Here is a 23,984-nt window from a genome sequence, read left to right on the forward strand (position 1 = left end):
CATCCTGCCTCCCGTGCTTGTGTAAAACAAAGACCAGGAGTCCATGCGACCGTCTCTAGAGGCCATTACGGCCTTGTCCCCGCCCCAGATGACAGTGGCCAGCACTGAGAGCTCCTAGAGATGGTGACATTCAAACCACATACTCTCTTCCCTGACTGGATCCCAGGCCCTTGCCTGCAGGAAAGTTCTTTCCGATGTCTAACCTCTTTCTTTCCGGCAGGCTCCGTGCATTTCCTCTGACTCTGTCCCCAGGGAAGATGGAGAACGGCAGTCACCCCCAGCCCCACCACACCCCTGATAACGACTCTGGAAATTTTCAAATTGGAATTCTCTCCTTGGTTTTTCTCCGTGGTGAAAAACTCAGACTCAACTTTTTAAATTACCCTTTTCTTTTTCTTTTCTTTTTGCCACCTTAGAAGGGCCCATAGAGTGGTAATCTAATCCAAGAGCCCACCCAAAAAGGGAATCGCCTGTCCACTGTCCCTCTCTACCACTCCACCATGCAAGGGCACACACAGTCCCCAACAGCCTTGGCCTGAACATTCCGGAGGCCAGGAACTCAGTGCTTGCTAAGGCAGCCATTACTGGATAGCACTGTAGTTGTTAGAAAGCTCTTGCTTCTGCTACTTCAAGAGGAACTCCAGCGCTCCTTGCTTGGCAGCTTTCCCACCTCACCTCTTGTTCGCAGAGACCTGGTGAAGGTGGAGGGGGTGACAGTGCCTAGAGCTTCAGCAGGCTCAGCAGCTCTGCACCCCCACCCGGACTCTCAGCGCTTTCCACCGGAGGGGGAGGGGGAACCCACTGGTACTGGCCTGCTGCAAATCACTTCCAAGTGCGTGACTCAAAAATAGTAACAGTTGTTGGGTTGCATCTCATTTCCATGTTATCAATTTAGTGTGGCAAAGTACAGAAGCAATTCCTTTAGGTCCCTACCTCCTCGGTGTTCCCCCACCTACTCCCCTTTCCCACTACCCTCCCTGGCATCACTTCCTCAGCCCGCCCGCCCTCTGCCCTCGGGTTCGCAGCCCTAGTAGTCCCAGGAGGAGACGCTGTGGGTCTCCGTGGGGGCTGAACAGGAAGAGAGGCGGGGCCTGCGGGGGCAGCGGCCGCGGGGGTGAGGCCCTGGGCTGCAGCTCCCACCGCGCAGCAGCCTCCGCAGGTCCTGGCGGAAGCGCAGGCCCAAAAAGGCGTAGAGCACGGGGTTGAGGCCGCAGCGGGCCAGGGCCAGCCCTCCGGTGACCAGCAGTGCCAGATCCTTGCGCTTGCTGGCCGGGCAGCTCCGCTCGCGGGCAGCCAGGAGGTCCGCCGTATCCAGGAGTAGGGCGAGACTGTAGGGCAGCTGCAGCACCACGAAGGCCGCCACCAGGGCCACCACGACTCGCAGCGCGCGCCGGCGCTCAGGCCCCCTGGCGGCCAGCAGCGTGCGGCCCAGGAGCGCGTAGCAGGCGGCCATGACGCCCAGCGGCAGCGCGAAGCCCAGGACCACCTGCGCCACCGCGCTGGCCCCCTTCACCGTCTGCGTGAGGCCCTCGGGGAAGATGAGACGGCAGCGTCGCTGGCCTTCCCGCTGCCCGTCCTGGCTGAAAAGGAGAGCAGGCAGCGCCAGAAGCAGCGACAGTAGCCACACGATGGCTGAGACCACGTGTGCGCGGCCCGGCGCAGAGGGCCTCGGTCCAGCGGGGAGGGCCCGCGTGATGGCCACGTAGCGATCGGCGCTAATACAGGCCAGGAAGAGGAAGCCGGCGTGGAAGGAGGCCGAGTAGAGGCCCGAGATGGCGCGGCAGGTGGCACTTCCGAGACTCCAGCCCTGCAGAGCCCCGGCTGCGACAAAGGGTAGGGTTAGGGCCAGCAGAAGGTCGGCCAGGGCCAGCTGGAGCAGGTGGGCAGAAGTAGGCGAACGGACGGCACGTCGGGCTGCCAGGTGGGTGGCCAGGACCAGGCCATTGCCAGCCAGGCCCAGTGCAGCCACCACCAGGGAGACACTAGGTTGGAAGGTCCTACTGAAGGCCTGGACATCTGCCTTGTGGCAGAGCTCTGGCATCGGCTCTGCTGAGTATGCCTCCTCATCTTCCCCAGAGTAGGGGCCCCAGGAGACCTGGGGGGGGGGGGTCAAAATGAGAGAGACCTTATGAGACAGCTTCCCACACACCTTCCCCTCCCACACACACCTTCCAAGCTGGGAGCTGCGGTATGACAACAGAATAGAGGAAGAAGATACAAACCCTTCCCCAAAGTCTTCCTAGCACACCCTCCGACAAAGCCTTGGCTTCCACTGCACCCTTTCTGCCTCTGCATCCAGCTTCCTGGCAGACCTTGACCTTTCTGGATCTCAGTTGCCTAATATGTATTGGTAAGATTAGAAATCCTGACCAGTCCAAGTGGCAGAGTTGTTTGAAATAAGGAAAATAATGGATGTGAAGCCTCTGTGCTCTTCATAGGTCAAGGTTTCTATTATTAATAAATCTTGGGGCAGCCTGGTGGCTCAGCGCTTTAGCACCACCTTCAGCCCAGGGTGTGATCCTGGAGACCCGGGATCGAGTCCCACCTCGGTTCCCTACGTGGAGCCTGCTTCTTCCTCTGCCTGTGTCTCTGCCCGCCCCCCTCTGTCTCTCATGAATAAATAAATAAAATCTTAAAAAAAAAAAAAAAATCTTGGAGCTTCAGTTCTGTTTGCAGCGCCCTCTCCTGGAAGAACACCCACATGCAGCCTTTGCATCGGAGGGGGTCCCTGGACTGCAGGCATACTGCAGAGAACTCATGACAAGGGGCTCAGGTTTTCTGGTGTTTGTTGGGACCTCCGACCTCTAGGGTTAGCTCTCGATTCCCCTCAGGCTAGTCCCATCACCCAACCCCAGACTCACATCACCAGGCCCATCTATCTGGAAGGTCCCAGGTCTAGATGGCTCAAGATATTTTTGATAGGTCAAAGCATGACAGAAGCTTGTTACCAGGTAAGGAATCCCATCCCTTTGCCTTACCCTCCCTCTCTATAACCCTTCCCCCAGCCCCAACTCCCACCTGCTTTGTGGGCTCGGTCTCCATCTCTGGCTACACAGGTTTCTGAGGTATAGCCACTGAGGAAAGAAGTTAAACTAGCGGGACAGGAAGGAAGGGGCGGGGAGATGGACGCAGAGGGCGGTGGGGATTAGGGTCTGTGGGCTCTCTTTACCTAACTTCCCATTCCACCCACCTATTTTTTTCTCTTTACCCTGCCAGTAGAAAAAAGAATGGATTTTGAAATATCATTTGCTAGCTACCTGTGTGATCTTGAGTAAGTTTACCTCTTTGAGCCTCGAGTTTTTCATCTGCAGAGTGGAGAAAGGTAAAAATGCCGAATTCACAGGGTTATGAGGGTGCCTAGCACAGGTGCCTGGAGCATAATTTGCTTTCAGAAAATGTTATATTCTTTTACTTGCTCTTCTTTCCATCTCCCGGTATCCGCCCCACCCCTCCCCGCTTTTCTTGGATTTGGGGGGACCTATCGACTGGCTCTAGCCTTCCTTCCCCCACTCCTGCGGCCACAGTCCCTGCCAGCCTCGGGTTATTCAGGGTATTTCCCGGCGGCTGGAGGCTCTCCACCCCCGCCCTTTCGCAGCAGGGCTGAGGCGCGCGCTTGCGCGGGGTCCGGGAAAGCTGCGCGTGCCGGGAGAGCGAGGCTGGGGAAAGGGGGAGGTGAGAGGAGAGAGGGTGGGAAGGAGAGAGAGAGCGAGCAGCGGAGAACCTGGAACGAGAGAGAGAGAGAGAGAGAGAGAGAGAGAGAGAGAGAGAGAGAGAGAGAAGGGGGTTGGGGGAGAGGCTAGAGGGAGGGGTGGGTTAGGAGGAGAGAGCTGTCCGCTGCGAACCCCAGGAGGAGACGGGGAGCCCGACCTGGAACTGGAGCCCTAGCCGGAGCCGCGCACTGGGAGGCGGCCGCCGAGACCCGTCAGCCCTGCACCATGTGTCTCCGGCTCCTCTGCATCCTGCTCGCCGCGGTCTCAGGAACCCGGGGCTGGGGCTACTGTGAGTGCCGGGCTCAGGTGCACGCAGGGTTGGGCGGGGAGTCCAAAGCCTGCAGGGCGGGTCCAGCCGCATTGCGGCTAGGTGGTCGCGGGTCCCTTCTCGGCCGGCGCGCGCTCGCCGGTTCCCATCCTTTCCTGCCTCTCCCCCGCGCTCCGCAATGCAGCTCGGAGGCTGGCGCGCGCTCCCGGGCTGGTGCTGGGCTCCGAAGGGCCAGAGCCGAGGATCCAGTCGGCCCTGGCTGGGGATTTGGGACTGGAATCCAAGCGGGAGCTGGTGCTTGGGTTTAAGGGTTGGGGATAAGGGTGGTACTGGTGACCCCGGCAAGGGTTAAGGTTTTTGCCAGGGTCTGGGGCTGTGCTGGGAGCAGGTCCAGGAGCTAGGGTTTGGGGCTGGGGCCGGATTTTGAGGCTGGGATCCAAGAAGGAGTTGGTGACCGTGATTGAGGTAAGGTTGGACTTGGAGCTAGTGATGCTGGTATGACTGGCAGGGTTTGGGAGCAAGGCCTGGATTTGGGGTTGGTGAGGACTGGGGGTGCTGATGAGTGGGACCGATGATAAGGCTGGGGCTGGATTGGTGCCGTGGGCTGACTCAGGTTCTGAAAGATGCTGAGGTTTGGGGTTGTGTTTTGGGGAAGACTAAGGCTGGGCTGGTATCAGGGCAGTCACAGAGCTAGGGGAAGTCTGGCTTAGAGGTCCACCCAGAAGGAGAAGGCAGCCACCTCTGATTGTGCAGTTGTTGCTTTAGCCCAGGTTGAGTAGATGGCTTAAGTTAGGGCTGGGTTGGCCGCTGGGAAGCAGAGAAGGAGGAGCTCCAGATGCTCAGTGTGCGGGGTCTTTGGAAGGACCTGGGAGGGGCCGCCAGACCAAAATGTCTGTTTCCCCAACCCAGACGGCTGTGACGAGGAGCTGGTCGGGCCTCTGTACGCACGCTCCCTGGGTGCCTCCTCCTACTACGGGCTCTTCACTGCACCCCGCTTTGCCAGGCTGCACGGTGAGCGATTTGCCGCCCCAATGCGTGACGGGGGAGGGGGGCTCTGGAGGGCTAGGGGTAAAGGGAGAGCCGGTGGTAAAAGCCCTCTTCTATAGGCATAAGCGGATGGTCTCCCCGAATTGGGGATCCAAATCCTTGGCTCCAGATCGACTTAATGAAGAAGCACCGGATCCGAGCTGTGGCCACTCAGGGCTCGTTTAACTCGTGGGACTGGGTTACACGCTACATGCTGCTCTACGGGGACCGAGTGGACAGCTGGACCCCGTTCTACCAGAGAGGGCACAATGCGGTATTCCAGGCCCCCCAGTGCACACACTTGGAGAACCTCCCCAGCTCTGCAACCTGGGCTGGGCACTAGCTTGGGGGAAATGGAGGAGAAGGTGGTGAGGACACACATGAGGAGCAGTGACTTTCAATCTGGGGATTCAGTCCAGAGGGACTGTCAGCTCATCATGTGTGCAAGACATTCTCAGATGACAGGGTTTAACATTCTTTAGGGTAAAATCTGGGAAAGCTTCTTGAAGGAGGGGACATCTGAGTTGAGCTTTGAAGAAATAACAGGAAGGCAGGAGAGGAAGATCTACTCTAGGGCACCTGTTTTTTCTGAAGCCATGAGGGCCAAGGAGATCTGGGAGAGTTTGCTTTCTGGAAGTCGATATTGGCTGGGTGTGACAACTGTGGGCTGGGAGGCTGTAGAGAAACGCGGCGGAAGGTGGGGACCCGGTCTCTCCTCTCCCCTCCCCCCTCAGACCTTCTTCGGTAACGTGAACGAGTCGGCGATAGTCCGCCACGACCTGCACTACCACTTCACCGCGCGCTACATCCGCATCGTGCCGCTGGCTTGGAACCCGCGCGGCAAGATCGGCCTAAGGCTCGGCCTCTACGGCTGTCCTTACAGTAAGCGTGCGGAGGTCGTGGCGGGGGCCTTGGGACATAGTCTTCCCGGTCTTCGGCCCACCTACTGTCCTTCGCGCAGAGTCCGACGTGCTCTATTTCGACGGCGATGATGCCATCTCGTACCGCTTCCCGCGAGGGGTCAGCCGGAGCCTGTGGGACGTGTTCGCCTTCAGCTTCAAGACCGAAGAGAAGGACGGGCTTCTTCTGCACGCGGAGGGCGTCCAGGGCGACTACATCACACTGGAGCTGCAGGGGGCGCACCTGCTTCTGCACATGAGCCTGGGTGAGCTCAGCCACTGGGCTGCGACCCCTGCGGCTCTGGGGTTACGCCCCTCGCTGCACCGCCTCCGCGAAGCCGCGCCCACTCCTTATAGGCCCTTCCTTAGTGTTTGGACCAACCCGCCTTCTTCGTGCAGAATTTGGTCCTAGCAAAACCCTGGACTCTTGAGTCAGGAGATCTGGATTCCAGTCTCAGCTATACCCGACCAATGGTGTGACCTTGGGCAAGGCACTTCCTCAGTCTGTTTCCTCATCGTAGAAACCGTATATATACTACATGTACATATACATAGAAACCCAAGGAGTTGTTATTTTGTATCTCATTAGCTTTTCATAACATCCATATGATGAAGCAGAAGCAGCTATTGGAAAACAGGGACTGAGAGAGGTTAAATGACTTACCCTAAGTCACATACTGGCCAACAGCCACCACTGGATCCCAAGCTGAAGACATCCAACCTCTTTATGCCCAACCCTCCTGGGCTGCCTGGGCCCTGTGCCAAGCCATCTCTTCCCTGTGCCAAGCTCCTGGCTGCTATTCCACCTCAGGGGGTAGGCCTCTCAGGGGCTCTCCAGATTGTAGGTCTGACCCTGCTCCTTCCTCCCCGCAGGCAGCAGCCCCATCCAGCCAAGGCCCGGTCACACCACAGTGAGCGCTGGTGGTGTCCTTAACGACCAGCACTGGCATTATGTGCGTGTGGACCGATTTGGCCGGGAAGCAAATCTCACCCTGGATGGCTATGTGCAGCGCTTTGTGCTCAATGGGGACTTTGAGAGGCTGAACCTGGATAATGAGGTGAGCAGAGGGGTTCATTTAGTTGAGTTGGGGTGCTGGGTGGGTCAGTGGGGGACACTACTTTTCTTTACCATAGTTCCTGAATATCCTAGCAGCTCTTAGCAAAGCTGCAGCTCCCAGGCCTGGGAGGTTTTGGCTATTCTTGGCTGTTAGCAGGCAGATTTCCCCAGCACCACCCCACAACAACTGACATGGGATCTGGAAATCTGGGTTTTGGGGATCAGATGAGATGAGAAAATTGCCCCCTTCCATTGCCCAACTCTGTGGCCCTGATCTGCAGAAAAAGAATCCCAGACAGGTTAATTGACTTACCTACGGGGATGCAGCCAATTTGTGGTGGAATCAGGGCTAGAACCCAAATCTGGGGAGGCCCAGCGAGCTTCTAGCTTTAATACCGATACTGAGGAAATGTATATTTCAAGTCTTTTATGAAGCCAGGCAGGGAGCCTGGGCAAGTGTGGGATGGAGGAGCGAGAATGGTGCGCATGAGCGCGTTCTGGCACCCAGGGATCCTCACCCTACCCCCCACCCTGCCCGCAGATGTTCATCGGAGGTCTAGTGGGAGCTGCGCAGAAGAACCTTGCCTATCGGCATAATTTCCGAGGCTGCATAGAAAACATAATCTTCAACCGAGTCAACATCGCCGACCTGGCCGTGAGGCGCCATTCGAGGATCACTTTCGAGGCCAGTGGGCTGGGGGATCAGGGAGGAGGGGATGTCAAAGCTATTTGGAAAGCAAAGAGAATCAGATAAAAGCCGAGGATCCCTCTCTCCCCAGCCAAATGCTCAAGTGGGGAAGCATCACTTACTCCCAGGAGGTGCAAAAGCCCTTTCCTAACCCCCAGTTAAGCAGCTGTGGTCTGATCTAGCCACTTCCTCAGTTAATGCTTGAGGAAAGTAAGATGCTGAGTCCCAGAGCGGCGTGGCCAGGGATCGCGGAGTGGTACAGTAGTTGAGTCAGGACTTGAACCCGCGTTATGTTTGGGTGTGGTTCCCCCTAACCCCAACTCTGCAGCAGGTATTCTAGTGCCGCTGCCAGGAAGCCAGCAGGAAAGTGCGCCTCTCCACGCTGGAAGGAAGGGAAGGTGGCGGTTGCCCTGGAGACAGTGTAAAAGCAAGGAGAGTCCGTAGAAAGTCCCCAGAGCCCACTTGGTTGGAAAGCCCCTGCACAGCTGGTTATGTTTGTGGGGCGGGGTGGGAACGGTCAAAGTGGGAGGTCTTATTACTCCTCCCACCCCCAACACACACAGCAAGGGAGTGCCTGAAGATTTTGCACCAGTATGGAAATTGAATTCCCAGCAGAGGCAGGCGGCACATTCATGGTCCTGGATGCTGATGGATCCCTACTTTCGTCCTCAGGGTAAGGTGGCTTTCCGTTGCCTGGACCCCGTTCCTCACCCCATCAACTTCGGAGGACCTCACAACTTTGTGCAAGTGCCTGGCTTTCCGCGCCGAGGCCGCTTCGCCGTCTCTTTTCGCTTCCGCACCTGGGATCTCACGGGCCTGCTACTCTTCTCCCGCCTGGGGGACGGGCTGGGCCACGTGGAGCTGATGCTCAGTGAGGGGCAGGTCAACGTGTCCATTGCGCAGACTGGCCGGAAGAAGCTTCAGTTCGCTGCTGGTGAGTGGGGGAAGCAGGGGGAGGTGCCAGGAGGTCAGAAGACCGGAGGGGGGGGGGGGGGAGGAAGGAAGGGAGCAGGGCAGGAGGGCCCTGGGAAAAGAGGAGGAGGTGAGTGCATGGGGTGGGGAAGTCAGGTCTGAGGGGCTAAGGGTACTGGGAGAAGCAGGAAGGCTGAGTCCTGGTATCTTCTAGCTGGGGGGAGAGGGGCTCCAGAAACATTTATTATTAATTTGCGGCTTTGCAGACTCTGCCTCAGCTGCTAGAGTTAGTGAAGACAGACATTCAAAGATGTCACTAATTATGATAAGTGTAATGGGGGGGGGGCGCACCTGGGTGGCTCAGTCGGATAAGTGTCTGACTTGATTTCAGCTCAGGTTGTGATCTCAGTGTCATGAGATCGAGCCCCTTGCTGAGCTCCACTCTCATTGGGGAGTCTGCTTGAGATTCTTTCTTTTCCTCTGCCTGTCCCCCATGGGTACTCCTTATTCTCTCTCTCAAAAAAACCCCATATATATGTGTGTATGTGCGTACACACACACACACACACAGAGGTTATACTATAATGGAGGGCACATAGGCCTAGAGTGAGGTTGCTGCTTCCTGGCTCAAGACACCCTTCTCTCAGAATGCCATGCTTCCCCTACCCACACTGTCCTCTTCTCCTGTCCAGGGTACCGCCTGAATGATGGCTTTTGGCATGAAGTGAATTTTGCAGCACAGGAGAACCATGCAGTCATCAGCATTGATGATGTAGAAGGGGCAGAGGTCAGGGTCTCATACCCACTGCTGATCCGTACTGGCACTTCATACTTCTTTGGGGGTAAGTGGGAGCTGCCCTGGCCAGAACCCTGTCTCTGGGTGGGAAGGCTCTACCAAAGTCCCCTCATCTGGGGCTACCTGGAGAGTTTTGTAGGGATAAATCCCTCTCTCCTCTCTGGAGCCTTGGGGATTGGAAGGTCACTGCCATTATCTATTGGCTCCCTTCCTTCCTTCATGTCTGGTTTTCCTTTGGCATCTCCCTGGGGGAGGGTCTTTGGGGTGTCCCCTGGGGAGGGCCTCACAGGGGTGGTTGCTCCAGGTTGTCCCAAACCAGCCAGTCGATCGGGCTGCCACTCCAACCAGACGGCGTTCCATGGCTGCATGGAGCTGCTCAAGGTGGATGGTCAACTGGTCAACCTGACTCTGGTGGAGGGCCGGCGGCTTGGATACTATGCTGAGGTCCTCTTTGACACATGTGGCATCACTGATAGGTATCCAGAAGCCCCTCTCCCTGCAAGAGGTGACCCCTCCAAAGCCCTCTTCGGTGGTCTCCCAATGGGAGTGGCCTTTCTCAATGGTCTCCCTTCTGGTCCCAGCTCCTGAGTCTCCCACCTGGAGATGATTTCTCCTTAACCTCTTGTCTTATCCTCTTGTCCTCCTTTACCTAATTCTTCCATTAAAGTGACACATGCTCAGAATGGAAATGAAGCATCTGTTCTTGGTCCTAGAGGGTTCTCTTCCTGAGGGGGGCGGGGGGTTGGTAAGCAGTAGTCCTTGAGCCCTGAGGCCTATCTAATATGCCAGCACTTAGGGTTATACCTGGCTAGTTATGCGGGGTTCTGGTGCTCTCAGGAGCTGGAAGTGAATCTTATAGGGATCAGACTCCACTCTCACGCTCACAGTAAGGCGCCTTCCCTTGGTGCTGACTCTCTTTCTTAGGTGTAGCCCTAACATGTGTGAGCATGACGGACGCTGCTACCAGTCCTGGGATGACTTCATCTGCTACTGTGAACTGACAGGCTACAAGGGGGAAACCTGCCACCAGCGTAAGCCAGCTGGGGGATGGGGGCAACTTGGGGGCAGGGTTGGCCAGGAGGTTGCTGGGGATCATGAGGCTGCTAGAGATTATAGGACTGGCCCTCCTAGCCCTCTGACCTCATAACTCCTCTTTCCGTACCCAACGACCTACCAGCTTTATATAAGGAATCTTGTGAGGCTTATCGGCTCAGTGGGAAAACTTCTGGAAACTTCACCATTGATCCTGATGGCAGTGGCCCCCTGAAGCCATTTGTAGTGTACTGTGATATCCGAGGCAAGTGGCTCTGGGTGGGTGGTGAAGGGGCCACCAATAAGGCTGTGTTGGGATGGAGGGTGGGGATCAGGGGATTGAAGGGGGCACAGGGGCCAGCAAGATTAAACTGTGGTGGGGGAAAAGGATGGCAGAGGGGAAAGGGGACTCTCAGGAATTTGTAATCTAGCCTTGCAGATAAATTCCAGCTTCCTGAGCCATTCCAGCTGTCACATCTCCAGCCTACAGTGTCGAGGGCCCAGAGCGGGGCTGGAACGGAGCTGCTGGCCACATTCATTGGCTCTGAGTAGCAGCAGTGGTGGTGGAGGTGGGCAGGGAGATGGGTCGAGAATGCTCATCCTGAGCCAAAGCTCTGTCACTTCCATTCCCACAGAGAACCGGGCGTGGACAGTGGTGCGGCATGACAGGCTGTGGACAACTCGAGTGACAGGTTCTAGTATGGAGCGGCCATTCCTGGGGGCCATCCAGTACTGGAATGCCTCCTGGGAGGAAGTCAGTGCCCTGGCCAATGCTTCCCAGCACTGTGAACAGTGGATAGAATTCTCCTGTTACAACTCTCGACTGCTCAACACTGCTGGTGAGGGCCTGGGCCGTGGGGGACGGGCCACAGAGCTGGACAGGACACCTATCGGGGCTCGGGGAAGAAGGAACCAGAGGTTTCTGCTGGGGCTCATGAACATTCAAGCAAGGAGGTGGGCTGGTCAGAAAGGCAGGAGTGGAGCCCACAGGCTAGTGGACGGGTAGGGCCTGAAGACTGCCTACGTGTCTTCCTCAGGAGGCTACCCCTATAGCTTTTGGATGGGCCGGAATGAGGAGCAGCACTTCTACTGGGGAGGCTCGCAGCCTGGGATCCAGCGCTGTGCCTGTGGTCTGGACCGGAGCTGCGTGGATCCGGCCCTGCACTGCAACTGTGACGCCGACCAGCCCCAGTGGTAAGGGGCGAATGGACGGGGCATCGGGGCTTCCAGGGGCAGTAAAGCAGCAGGTGGCTGAACCACTGCATCTGTCCCACAGGAGAACTGACAAGGGACTGCTGACCTTTGTGGATCACCTGCCTGTCACTCAGGTGGTGGTGGGAGATACAAACCGCTCCAATTCTGAGGCCCAGTTTTTCCTGAGGCCCCTACGCTGCTATGGTGATCGTGAGTGACAGACCCTTTTTGTGTGCCTCCCACCAGGGTGGGCTTTCCAGTTCCCAAAATTTAGGTCACCCCACCCAGTGCAGGTCTCTAAGGCATGCTGCCAGGCACCCAGCTCCTGCTGTGAGATGACCCCTTCTTCTCCCCTCAGCCACCCCTAGGTGACCCCTCTGTCCTATCCTCCCCCACTACACCGGGGGCTCCCTTGTTTCTCCGCATTCCCACCTCCCTGACAGAACCCTCCCCCTTCTGGTTTTGTAGGAAATTCCTGGAACACCATCTCCTTCCACACTGGGGCTGCACTCCGCTTCCCCCCCATCCGTGCCAACCACAGCCTTGATGTCTCCTTCTACTTCAGGACCTCAGCCCCCTCAGGGGTCTTCCTGGAGAATATGGGGGGCCCTTACTGCCAGTGGCGCCGACCTTACGTGCGGGTGGAACTCAACAGTGAGCAAGCAGATGCAGGGAGGGACGTGGGCTGGACGGAGACCTCCAGGGCCTGGGGGGCCGGCAGAGGCTGGGGGAAGGGGCAAGGAAGATGCTCCTCAAGAGGCAGTATGGAAAGGGCTTCAGATAACCCCAGGTTCTAGACCCAGCTCTGTCTTGGTATCTGGCTTTGCGAACTTGGGTGCTCACCTCACCTCTCTGGGCCTCAGGTCCCTTACGTGTGAAGAAGGCAGCTGGACCCCTGAGGGGTTTTCCCCTGTGCTTCTAACCTCTGAAGTGTGGCTGGGAAGCTGGCTCCAGGCATCTGCACATTTGGGGGAGACCAGGGACATAAGGTTTTAAGGACCTTATGGGTTTTATCCCAAGCTGTAGACAAATTGGGAGGGACATTCAGGGAGCCCCAAGGAGTGAAGAAGAGAGGTTGTATGGGGAGAGGAATGCATGAGGGCTGAGTCCTTTCTCCCCACCCACTGCATTGTCCAGCATCTCGGGATGTGGTCTTCGCCTTCGATGTGGGGAACGGAGATGAGAACCTGACAGTACACTCGGATGACTTTGAATTCAACGATGACGAGTGGCACCTGGTCCGGGCAGAAATCAATGTGAAGCAGGCCCGGCTCCGTGTGGACCACCGGCCCTGGGTGCTGCGGCCTATGCCCCTGCAAACCTACATCTGGCTGGAATACGACCAGCCCCTCTACGTGGGTGAGCAGCGACCCTGAGCCAGGTCTGAAGCTGCCTTCACCTTCCCACTCCTCTCACCACTATTCTCCTTGTTTCCAAGAGCCCCGTGTCTGAAGTCCTAATGCCCTCTGCTGCAGAGTGAGCCAAAAAGCTCACCTTTCCTCTCTAGGCCATGGATTTTATTTCATCACTTCATTCCCCTGGGCTCCCTTCCCAACCTCAATACTTATCCCTGTCTCTGGCTCTACACCCATTTCTTCATCTGCCCACCCTTCCCAGGATCTGCAGAGCTTAAGAGGCGCCCCTTTGTGGGTTGCTTGAGGGCAATGCGTCTGAATGGAGTGACTCTGAACCTGGAAGGCCGTGCCAACGCCTCGGAGGGTACCTCACCCAACTGCACGGGCCATTGTGCCCACCCCCGGTTCCCCTGTTTCCATGGAGGCCGCTGTGTGGAGCGCTACAGCTACTACACGTGTGACTGTGACCTCACAGCTTTTGATGGGCCCTACTGCAACCACGGTCAGTGCAGCTGCTCACAGGAGACCCGGGAGCCATAGGGCACAGTGGGATATAGGGAGGGCAAGGGAAGGACGGAAGTTGTCCCTGGGTTCCTGAGCTCTGAGCTGGGGCTGTCTGGCAACTGAAAATGCTAGGTGACTCCCAAGTCATAAAACGGGGCAAGGAGGGGATGGTGCAGCTGGCTGGTACCAAAATAACTCAAAAGCAACCAGCCAATAACTTCCCCATCTTCCCACTGTCACCAAGATATCACAGGGTACTCCCCTTGCAAGCACACCCACCTCAGGCCACGCAATGCCCTCCTATCTCATTTCCTAGTTGACCATTGCTGAGCTCCTAAAACATGTCTCCAGCCTGGTTCTTGGTTAAGGCAAGCCTTGACATTCTGCACATGCACCCAGACTGCATCCTTCCTAAGGCTGGTCTAGGAGGATGCACGCACAGGTAGGTTAATGGTGTGAGAAGTCTGGTGGAGCAGGGAGAGGCAGGGACTCAGGGACCAGCAGAGGACCTTTGGTCTTGCTTTGGAAGCGTGAGTAGTGACGAGTGTGCCGGAGGGGGGTCATGATACCTCAATTCTTTTTGTTTTTCTTAAGAATTTATTTATTTATTTATTTGAGAGAGAGAACATGAGTGGGGTGAGGGGCAGAGGGAGAAGCAGAGTCTCTGCTGAGCAGGGAGCCTGATGCAGGGCTGGATCCCAGGACCCCAGGATCGTGACCTGAGCTGAAAGCAGACACTTAACTGACTGAGCCACCCAGGCGCCCCCATGATACTCTGATTCTAATCTTGGCTCTCTACATACTGCGTGTTATCCTTACAGCAGTCACTAGCAATTTCTGTGGCTCAGTTTCCCCATCTGTAAAACATACGGGTTGTATTAGCTGATCTTTTCCATTTCTCATGGTTTTAAGATTCCCTTCTGGGACATAGAGGCTCAAGGGGACCTAGCAGTGAATGGAAGTATGCTGGGATGGTGGCAGGCAGGACCCGAGGGCAAGTTCCAGGGCGGGTGTGTGGATGACATACAGTGCCTGAATCCGGGAATGGCGGCCCTGACCTCACTCCCTCTGCCTTCAGATATCGGTGGTTTCTTTGAGCCTGGCACCTGGATGCGCTACAACCTCCAGTCTGCGCTGCGCTCCGCGGCCCGGGAGTTCTCGCACATGCTGAGCCGGCCGGTGCCCGGCTATGAGCCAGGCTACATCCCTGGCTATGACACTCCTGGCTACGTGCCCGGCTACCATGGCCCCGGGTACCGTCTGCCCGAATACCCACGGCCTGGCCGACCTGTGCCCGGTTACCGTGGGCCTGTCTACAATGTCACAGGAGAGGAGGTGTCCTTCAGCTTCAGCACCGACTCAGCCCCCGCAGTCTTGCTGTACGTCAGCTCCTTCGTGCGGGACTACATGGCCGTTCTCATCAAGGAAGATGGTGAGGTCACACAGGCCCCCCAGGGTGCCCTGCACTTTCATAACTCCTGAGTCACTGACTTGAGGACCCGAGTGCTCTCAGAAGATGGGGTCTGTGGGAGCCCAGAGGAGACGCCCTCTTTCCTCCCCACCCCACAGGGACCCTGCAGCTGCGGTACCAGTTGGGCACCAGCCCCTACGTGTACCAGCTGACCACGAGGCCCGTCACTGACGGCCAGCCCCACAGCGTCAACATCACTCGCGTCTACCGCAACCTCTTCATCCAGGTGCGTGTGGAGAGACGTGGTCTGGCTCAGGTCAGGACCCCAGGAGCCAGGTTGTGGCACCCTGGCAAATGTCAAATATTTAGCATTAGTAGAGCACATTCCGTAAGCACAACTTATGGAGGACTTTTGTGTGTCTTAGCTCACATGACCCTCACAACTGTTCTGTGAGGTCATTTGAGTGGGCAGGTGTTGGGCTCAGAAAATAAAGTGGTTTTCCACAAAGTCAAACCACTGGTAGCTGCAAATATAGGGCTCAGAATGAGGCCATTGGGTTTTTATTTTTTTATTTTTATTTTATTTTTATTTATTTATGATAGTCACACAGAGAGAGAGAGAGGCAGAGACACAGGCAGAGGGAGAAGCAGGCTCCATGCGCTGGGAGCCCGATGTGGGATTCGATCCCGGGTCTCCAGGATCACGCCCTGGGCCAAAGGCAGGCGCCAAACCGCTGTGCCACCCAGGGATCCCCATTGGGTTTTTAATACTGAATCCTTCATCTGGGCCTTAGGGTTGTCCACCCAGGACAAAGCTAGGACTCACTTGCAGTGTGGACAGCTCAGGAGTTCCTGCTTGGTCTTGGCTGTGTCAGCCTCTGGTTCTCCCTCCCTCAGCTCCTCTCCCCTCCCTCTCAGGTGGACTACTTCCCACTGACAGAACAGAAGTTTTCACTGTTGGTGGACAGCCAGCTGGACTCACCCAAGGCCTTGTATCTGGGGCGTGTCATGGGTGAGCTGTGGGTGCCAATGTGTTTGGGGTAAGGAGCTGTGGGTGAAGTCCCCGGAGCCTAGAGGAACAAGGGAACTGGGAACAGCTGTGAAGGTGGTGCTAATGAGCAACAGGAAACCTGTGGATGGTGAGAGGAGCGAGGCTGGGGTGGTCCCAGCCCCTCTCCTTCTGGGCCTGCCTCTCCCTCAGAGACAGGAGTAATTGACCCAGAGATCCAGCGCTACAACACACCAGGCTTCTCCGGCTGCCTGTCTGGTGTGCGATTCAACAACGTGGCTCCCCTCAAGACCCACTTCCGAACCCCTCGACCCATGACCGCTGAGCTAGCTGAGGCCCTGCGAGTTCAGGGAGAACTGTCTGAATCTAACTGTGGAGCCATGCCACGTCTTGTCTCAGAGGTGCCACCCGAGCTGGATCCCTGGTATCTGCCCCCAGGTATGTCCAGGGGACAGAGAAGAGGGAGGAACAACAGGGAAGGGAAATTATTCTGAAACATGGAGGAGCCTTGTCCTAACTGGTGCTTTCTCCCCTTCAGACTTCCCATACTACCATGACGAGGGATGGGTCGCCATACTTTTAGGCTGTGAGTAGCGTGATCACATCCTGACTTCCTTTTTTTTAAATTTTTAAAAGATTTTTATTTATTCACTCATGAGAGACACAGAGAGGCAGAGACTTAGGTAGAAGGAGAAGCAGGCTCCCCACAGGGAGCCCGATGTGGGGCTCAATCCCCAAACCCCGGATCACACCCTGAGCTGAAGGCAGACTCTCAACAGCTGAGACACCCAGGCGTCCCTACCCTGACTTCCTAATCCTAATTCTACTCTGTTGGCATTCCCTCCCTGCCCCATATCCCCAGGGCTAAATGGCGGTGAGCACTAGGTGCATGGGGGTGCAAACATGGATGAGCTAGGCTGTGCTGACGGTAGTATAGAATTGAGCAGGAGATTTTTAAGTGTTTGAGGATGCTGTGGACTTTTAACTGAAGTGAAATATTAAAATGAGGCTATATGAGCCCAGGGATGAGGCAAAGGGGAGGGTGCAGTAACATCTAGAGAGGTGAGAAACTGGGGTAACTCCAGGGACATGCAAAGAGAATACTAGAACTCAAGACAGCAGGGGGTAAGCAAGGAATTCAGACCTGCCAGACACTTGGGAATGGCTTGACACACTTGAACAACGGGCAGTCATACACTGTCCTTTTGGCTAAAAGCATACGTGTGTGTCTGTGCATGGAGAAACCCCAAGATCTGCCCTGAATTGTTCCTTTTTTTCCCCTTTCAGTTTTGGTGGCCTTCCTGCTGCTGGGGCTGGTGGGGATGTTGGTGCTCTTCTATCTGCAAAATCATCGCTACAAGGGCTCCTACCACACCAATGAGCCCAAGGCCACCCACGATTACCATCCTGGCAGCAAACCTCCCCTACCTACTTCAGGCTCTGCCCAGGTCCCGGCCCCTACACCAGCTTCCGCCCCAGCCCCAGCCCCAGCCCCAGCCCCAGCCCCAGCCCCAGCCCCATCCTCTGGCCCCCAGGACCAAAATCTCCCCCAGATCCTGGAAGAGTCCAGGTCTGAATGAATTAGGAGCAGGGCTTTAAGGACCAAGTCCCTCTCCTCCAAATCCCCCAATTCCACTTCTCCCCACCCTGTCAGGGACATTTGGCTCCTCTTAGCTGGTTCTGTTCATCCAGAGGATGCCCCTCCTGCCAAGTTTGGTAGGCCAAGCTACAGATGGGACCAAAGGGAGTGGCCAACCTCACTGCCTAAACCAATGCCCTCCCCGTCCCCATTTCCCCAGGCTCCTGGTTGTTTGCCTGCCCCAAAGGAGAAGCTCCATGGGGTTGAGACAGGCCCTCCCTGCCATCCCTGTCCCAGCTGCTGCCAGGGATTAACAACAAAGTGCAAGGGAGATTAACTGCTTCCCCTCAAATATTCAATCTCAGCAGGGACAGATGTGTGGGATTGCAGGGATGCACAGGGCATGGGGGGAGGAGGCTGCTAAATCATATCCCCTAGCCTCCCCCCTGCCCTACAGAACGTCTTCCATCTGCTTCCACTCAGCTGGGGGTTAGGGAGGACTTCATTGCTGTCCCCCACCCTCTATCTCTCTCTCTTTTTTTTTGTGACAGAGACTGAGAGGTCTCGCTTTTAGCACCTTAGTACCTCCGCTGCTTCACATGCTTTAGCCAAAGCCATAAAAAAAAAAAAAAAAAAAAAAGCCTTGCAATGTAGAAAGAATAATGCAGACACACTGACTAGCCAGCCCTTTATTCTTCCTTCCTCTTCCAAGATATGCAATAGCCTTGGTGCCTGTCCAAAGGCTTGGCCCCCTCTCCAGTGCATGAGGAGTTCTCTTTCCTCCGCTCAGAGATGCTGCTTTGTTTGCCCAGGAGGTTATATTCTTTACATATATTTTTTGTTGCAAAGCCTCTCTCTAGAGAAACTCTATATATTACTCTAATTTTTTAATTATCAGTTTATATATAAAAGAAAAAAATCTATCAACTGTCCTGTGCTGTGCCCACGGTCTGTGATTCTTGCTTCTCCCGTGTTGGAAGTCTCGTGAGGTCTGCCGGCCAGCACCCAGCCTGACCCAGCCGCCACTCTGAAGCTGTGTGCCAAGAGCCAGAGCCGTTCTAATAAAGCAGAATGGCAGAGCCCCAGTCTGTGCGTGGTAGCTGGCGTCGTGGCGAGGGGATGAGCGGGACCTAGTCGGAGGGCTCAGGAACTTCTGCAGGGAGCCCTCAGAATCCTTACGTCATTTACCAGGAGTCTGCCTGGCTCTTGCCAAACCCCTCACCTCCCCTCACCCCTGTCTCCGTGGACAAGCAGGGATCAGAATGCTAATGCTTTAGCCTGGGCTGCCCCCCTATGGCGTCCCTGGATCCTTCCAGCCCCAAGGTATACAACACGCAACTTGCCAAAATGTATTCTATCACTTTATTCAGATAAGAGGTCACAAGCCACAGGACTTTAAAGTGCGTGAAATTCACTGGCAATAAAGCCGCACATATACCAGTCTCCCCTCAGTCCCCACCACCTTGCTTCATCCAAAATTCCCCGGCTGGGGGGAGGGGTTGAGACCCGTCATTAAGGGGGGGGGGCAGTGAGGGGAAAGGATGGAAATGCTGGTGGAACAGGAGCATTAGTGGTCTGAAACTAGGAAGGAGCGGATTCTGCACAGAGGTTAGAGTGGGGTCAGTCTGGCCTCTCCACGGCTGTAAGTTACTTGTTTCCCATCTTTTCCTCACAGCCAGCCCTACGTCAGACTGACCTAACTCCTCCTCCTTCATTTGTCTCTGGTTTTTCCCTGTAATTTACGAGTACTTTCAAGCCCACAATCCAGCTAGAGGGTGTCCCCAGTACACAATGAATACAAGCCACAGCAGACGGAGATTTCAGAATCATGGTAGGGCTGGCCAGTCAGTGAGGAAGAGGCTTCCATCAGGAGCTGGCTGGGCATGTGCTCGGTGCTCTGTGCATGTGTGCCCACAAGGGTGGTACATGAAGATATGTGAGTGTGTGTGTGTGCATATCCCACCAGAATCCCTAGGTGACAGTTTGGCCAAAGGGAACCCCAATCCTTGCTTCATGGGAAAGCCAGAGGGGTTGGAGGAAGGGAGTGGTCAGTATAGACCAGGGAAGACAGGCATGGATTCCCTGGAGAAAATAGAAGCTGGCTCCCTCTTCTAATATTCCCTAGGCCAGCCTGCTCCTGCCCACATCCTTTTTACCCAGCACAATGCTCCTTATTCCCTGCCAGTTCAGCATGCCAGCCACAGACACCGGGGTAGCTCCTAGAGCTGGCCCCATCCTCATTTGCTCCTTGTGTGTCAAGGAAGCTCCTCCTTACTCCACAAGTTGCTGAGACAGAAATGAGGAGGAATCTTCCAACCCCTGTCCTTCCCCTTCTCTTAGGAATAGGATTTGGGCAGGGACCCAAAAGACCTTGGTTCAAATGCCACCTCAACCTGCAGACCTCAAATAAAGTGCTTTGCTCTTCATGAATCCCAGAGAGAATGGCACCATGGACTGGCACGGGAGGTTGGCCTGCTTCTTAACACTTCAAATACCCTCTGCCAGTGTGCGTGGCAAGCATGATGCCATCCTAAATACGTGCAACTTGGGAGCCCCTCACCCACCTCCAAACACTGTCAACTCACCCTTTCCAACAGCAGGTGTGACAGACAGGAAAGTAAATCACCTCTACGACCCTCCCCCTCTCTAGTCCAGGCCTGTGCCCATCTTCCAGGAAGGGATAAGCAACAGAGGCCCCATGGGCCTGGACTCTAAAGGGAATGAAGGGCCTGTAAACAACTCCATACCCAGGAACCAGAGAGCTCATGCGCAGCCGGGCACCCCCCCATGCTTCTTCAGTAGCAGCACAATGGCTGCCTGTAGTCGCCAAGCCAGCGCTTTGGAAGGAGCCACTGGCACACTGGTACCTGCTTTCAGGAATCTGAAAACTTATTCACTCATCTCCAGAATACAGAAGTTTCTCAAAGCCTCTTGGACCACAGGCTTAGCAGCTGAACTACTGTCATCAGGATGACCCTTGTGCTCTGTCTGTGGACGAATGGCTCTTAGCTTCCCTCTCCCAGTGTTGAATTTCTATACTCAGAACCCACACTCTTTGAATCTGAACCCTGTCAGAGGGAAGAGGTAGTAAGGTGACTTGTCTCCCCTCTGAATTCAGTCTGTGTCACCTGCCAGGCTCACCTGTGACCCAGGCCACTCATCAGCTCCAGTCACCAAACTTCACTGACCTGTCCTCTCCAGGTCCTATTGTCACAGAGAGAGATGCTGGCGACCCAATGACACAAGGACTCTTGACTTGCAAAGTTAGAATTACAGGCCAATGCTTGTTAGGAACTGCCCAGGTTGATTGCTGAGGCCCACAACCTACGTAGCAGACAAGAAACCACACTGAGTCACCCACCCCCCACCCGTGCTCTCTTCCTCTGAGGCCTGACGTAGTTTCCCACTTCTGCAACTCTCTCTCTGGGGGGACCAAGCCCTAGTTGCCTCTGTCTCCCCCTCTCACTGAGACAGTTTGTTCCTACTGGACACAGCCAAGGCCTCACTGCAGAGGGAGTGGGTGGGGGGTTTCTCGGTCTGGGAGACACGTAGTGCAGGAAACTCGAGCAGCGGTGGTGTGTGCATGAAAGCAGAGACAGTGCCGCTACCAAAAGCGCTGGCATGGGGCCCAGGAAGGCTAAAGGACATCGGTCTCCCTCTCGATTCCCACGTACTTGAGGGCATCGGCTTGGCTGTACCTGTCCCAGAGCAGGAGGAACCAGGTTACTATGAAGGCTTTTGTGAATGAAGACAGAATCCCCTCTGATTTGCTCCCTCTCCCTCTCCCTCTCCCTCAGAGCGGTTGACATCTGCTCCCACTTCTGAGGCAAGGCTCTGGAGAGCAGAATGAAAACAAAGACTCGACCACCATGAGGCCGTCTCCTTCATCCATATCGTCCACCTTAAGCCCACAAATCAACTCTAACAGCCACTTCTTCTGCCCCTGGAGCCCCCTCCAAGGACCATTTCTGGCCACCTTACCTGTAATCAAAGAAGAGCTCTTCACCAGCTTGAATTGCCCTTTTAGCAAAGATCCCGATGCGATGATCCCCATTTACCATGACCACTGCAAACAGGACAAAGCCAAAGCTAGGTTCCTACTCAGCTCCAAGCCAATAATCGGTGGTGCTGGGCTGATTTTCTCCCAATTCCCAGGAAAAACATAAGTGAAGTGTGAGTAAAAACCAGTCAGTGAAGACAGTTGCTTCCTTGCTTTAGATCTATTATTCTGACTGGTGATATAGGAAGATCGCCTTCAAAAGATTCTTGTTTGTGGGTAAATCTTTATAATGTATTCAGTGAAGAAAGCCAATTACAAAAGAGACTCAAAATGATACCAGAAGTTAATCGTGATTGTCTTTGGACAAAAAATAACTCAGCAATGAAAAAAGCTACATAGTGCATAGAAATCATAGTAAATAAAGCATCCATCACTCACCCCACCTCCCAAGTGACTGGGAACTCACCTTTGGCATAACAGTTGGGGTTCACTGAATGGTTTGCAAATCGAATCTTGTTTCCTTTTCTGGTAGCGTCTACTACAAAATCTATATAAAAAAAGATCATGAGCTCACCAGGCAAATCCACAGCTTCTTGAACATGATTTTAAAATCAATTAAACATGGGCAGCCCGGGTGGCTCAGAGGTTTAGCGTTGCCTTCAGCCCAGGCCCTGATCCTGGAGATCCGGGATCAAGTCCCATGTCAGGCTCCCTGCATGGAGCCTGCTTCTCCCTTTACCTCTGTCTCTGCCTCTCATGCTCTCTCTCTCTCTCTCTCTTTCTGTGTGTGTCTCTCATAAATAAATAAATAAAATCTTTAAAAAATAAAATCAAATCAATTAAACATTAACAGAAATAATCCAGTGGGAATTTTGAAGTCCAGCAGAAGGCAGTATAAGAATATGGCCTCATGTGGGGCATGTTCTCTTTGGGTTGCCCCATTTGGCTGGAATTATCTTCCCATCTACTGGGTAGGGAAATTTCTGAGGTGTAAGTGCTCATTGCTCCAATTATATGCACTACCCACAAATGGGGGCTCTCCCAAAATGAGTGAACTGTGGCTCATGGGGTCTTAAAGTTCAAGCTCCCCACCTTGCTCTGTGTACCAGCTGGAGAAATCACAGCTGATCTGAACATGGGCTGTAGCAATGGCAAGCTAGTAGGAAGACCTGCCTGAGACTACCTTGGGGCAAGAGAAAGACACTCCATACCATTGTTGAGGTTGAAGAGGAAGCTGGACATGTATTTGTCATAGACCTTCCCCCGTCGATCAGCCTCATCCTGAGAAATAAGCTGTAGAGACAGACAAGGAACAAACAGGAGGATTGGACTGTCTGTTTGGGGCATGGTACCTTGCTCACAGAAAGGACTAAGAGGGGGTAGTGTCACACATAGGTGTTTACTGAGCATCACGATGAGAATCACAGGAGACAGAGCTTGAGGTGGTTCATTCCAATCCCCACCCAGGGTGACCAGCTGGAGACTGAAGAGAGCTCCCTGCCAACCCCCCTTGTGTGTCCTGAGTTGGCAAAGAACTTCAGAAGAGTGATTTATCTCAGGATTGCAAACACTTCTGTGGGATCCCCCAAGAGGCCACACAGGAACTCAGCTGAGTTATTTAGAGAGTAAGTCATAGAAGTCTGGCCCACAGAAAATCAGAGTTTCTCATCAGTATCTCCCCAGATAGGAATGTGGTCCAAACCGATAGCACTCACCTCACCACAGTATTCAGAAATGAATTCGTTTTTTTGCACAGACTCCTTAATGAAGGTGCCCCATCCGGCCACATCTGAGGGGGCCAGCAGCAGGTGCTGGGGAAGAGGGAGTCAAACCTCAGACTACAGGGCATGTGTGAGTGGGCGGGGTATGTCTTGGATGTGCACGTGTGCCAGGGGTGGGCAGGGTGGAAAGAACTAGCAACTGTTAAGAGGATCTGAAAACAGAAAAAGGTCTAAGCCATTCTGTTCTGGGGAGAGGAAAAACAAAGAAGGGAGGTGGCGAAAGGAAATGTGACTCCTCCTCCTCTAGGCCTGGGGGCCTCCTGGACCTGAAGGGCTAGGAACTCACTGCTGCAGGATCAAGTAGAAACAGACAATGTCATTGATGGGTGTTCCTCTCTGCTCTCTCGGGCTATTCAGTTCAGGAGTCACTTTCCTAACTCCTCCCCAGGACAGAAAACCACATTAAATCAGTATACATGTATCATTTAGGATTTGCCAAGCACTGTCACATGAAGCCCTCTGAGGGACCAGTGGAAAGAATCTGCTTGGGGCAACTCCATCTATCCCCCTCCATTACTTGACTCGCAGCCCTGAGAAAAGCCCTCACCTTCTTGAGGCCTCGCTGGATGCTGCAGTTTTTGCAGGAAACCACCTTGCAGTCCCAGTGCTCTGAGGCCCCACATGTGAGGCACAGGTCGGGGTCACACTCTCGCACTGCCAAGTAGCAGGGACATTGCTTGGTGTTGCACTGGGTCTTACAGCGACAGCCAGGAAAACGATTCTGACCTGGGGTGGAGATGGGGGTGGGAGACAAAAGGGAGGG

General features: G+C 54.9%; 3 protein-coding genes across 5 annotated transcripts in view; 1 reads left to right on the forward strand and 2 right to left on the reverse strand.

The window, feature by feature from the left end:
• Positions 1-860: 860 nt before the first annotated feature.
• Positions 861-3,945, reverse strand: CCR10 (C-C motif chemokine receptor 10). 2 transcript variants are annotated; one of them, XM_041725313.1, is made up of 3 exons: positions 3,868-3,945; positions 3,282-3,370; positions 861-2,095 (listed from the first exon to the last, which is right to left on the reverse strand). In XM_041725313.1, the coding sequence occupies exons 2-3, from the start codon at positions 3,303-3,305 to the stop codon at positions 1,028-1,030; spliced, it is 1,092 nt and encodes a 363-aa protein (XP_041581247.1). In that variant the 5' UTR covers positions 3,306-3,370; positions 3,868-3,945; the 3' UTR covers positions 861-1,027. The 2 variants fall into 2 exon arrangements, with proteins under 2 accessions (XP_041581247.1, XP_041581246.1); XM_041725312.1 differs by lacking the exons at positions 3,282-3,370; positions 3,868-3,945 and adding an exon at positions 3,019-3,042.
• On the forward strand, positions 3,735-18,525 carry CNTNAP1 (contactin associated protein 1). The gene is made up of 24 exons (XM_041725308.1): positions 3,735-3,999; positions 4,888-4,989; positions 5,085-5,278; positions 5,739-5,886; positions 5,966-6,169; positions 6,777-6,961; positions 7,502-7,645; positions 8,321-8,582; positions 9,253-9,402; positions 9,661-9,832; positions 10,281-10,387; positions 10,534-10,653; positions 11,024-11,227; positions 11,426-11,582; positions 11,665-11,792; positions 12,051-12,236; positions 12,720-12,941; positions 13,200-13,439; positions 14,520-14,873; positions 15,011-15,138; positions 15,771-15,864; positions 16,054-16,299; positions 16,400-16,447; positions 17,149-18,525. The coding sequence occupies exons 1-24, from the start codon at positions 3,936-3,938 to the stop codon at positions 17,439-17,441; spliced, it is 4,152 nt and encodes a 1,383-aa protein (XP_041581242.1). The 5' UTR covers positions 3,735-3,935; the 3' UTR covers positions 17,442-18,525.
• A 263-nt stretch (positions 18,526-18,788) lies between these two features.
• Positions 18,789-23,984, reverse strand: part of EZH1 (enhancer of zeste 1 polycomb repressive complex 2 subunit) — a 34,959-nt gene continuing 29,763 nt past the window's right edge. For both annotated transcript variants that reach the window (XM_041725311.1, XM_041725309.1), the window contains exons 16-21: positions 23,769-23,947; positions 23,156-23,251; positions 22,652-22,733; positions 21,907-21,987; positions 21,422-21,506; positions 18,789-21,138 (exon numbers count right to left, since the gene is read on the reverse strand). In XM_041725311.1, the coding sequence (XP_041581245.1) occupies positions 21,078-21,138; positions 21,422-21,506; positions 21,907-21,987; positions 22,652-22,733; positions 23,156-23,251; positions 23,769-23,947 (584 nt within the window). In that variant the 3' untranslated portion in view covers positions 18,789-21,077. The remainder of the gene's footprint in view (positions 21,139-21,421; positions 21,507-21,906; positions 21,988-22,651; positions 22,734-23,155; positions 23,252-23,768; positions 23,948-23,984) is intronic.

Source organism: Vulpes lagopus, chromosome 12 (assembly GCF_018345385.1).
Source record: "Vulpes lagopus strain Blue_001 chromosome 12, ASM1834538v1, whole genome shotgun sequence".
In the NCBI taxonomy this organism is placed as follows: Eukaryota; Metazoa; Chordata; class Mammalia; order Carnivora; family Canidae; genus Vulpes; species Vulpes lagopus.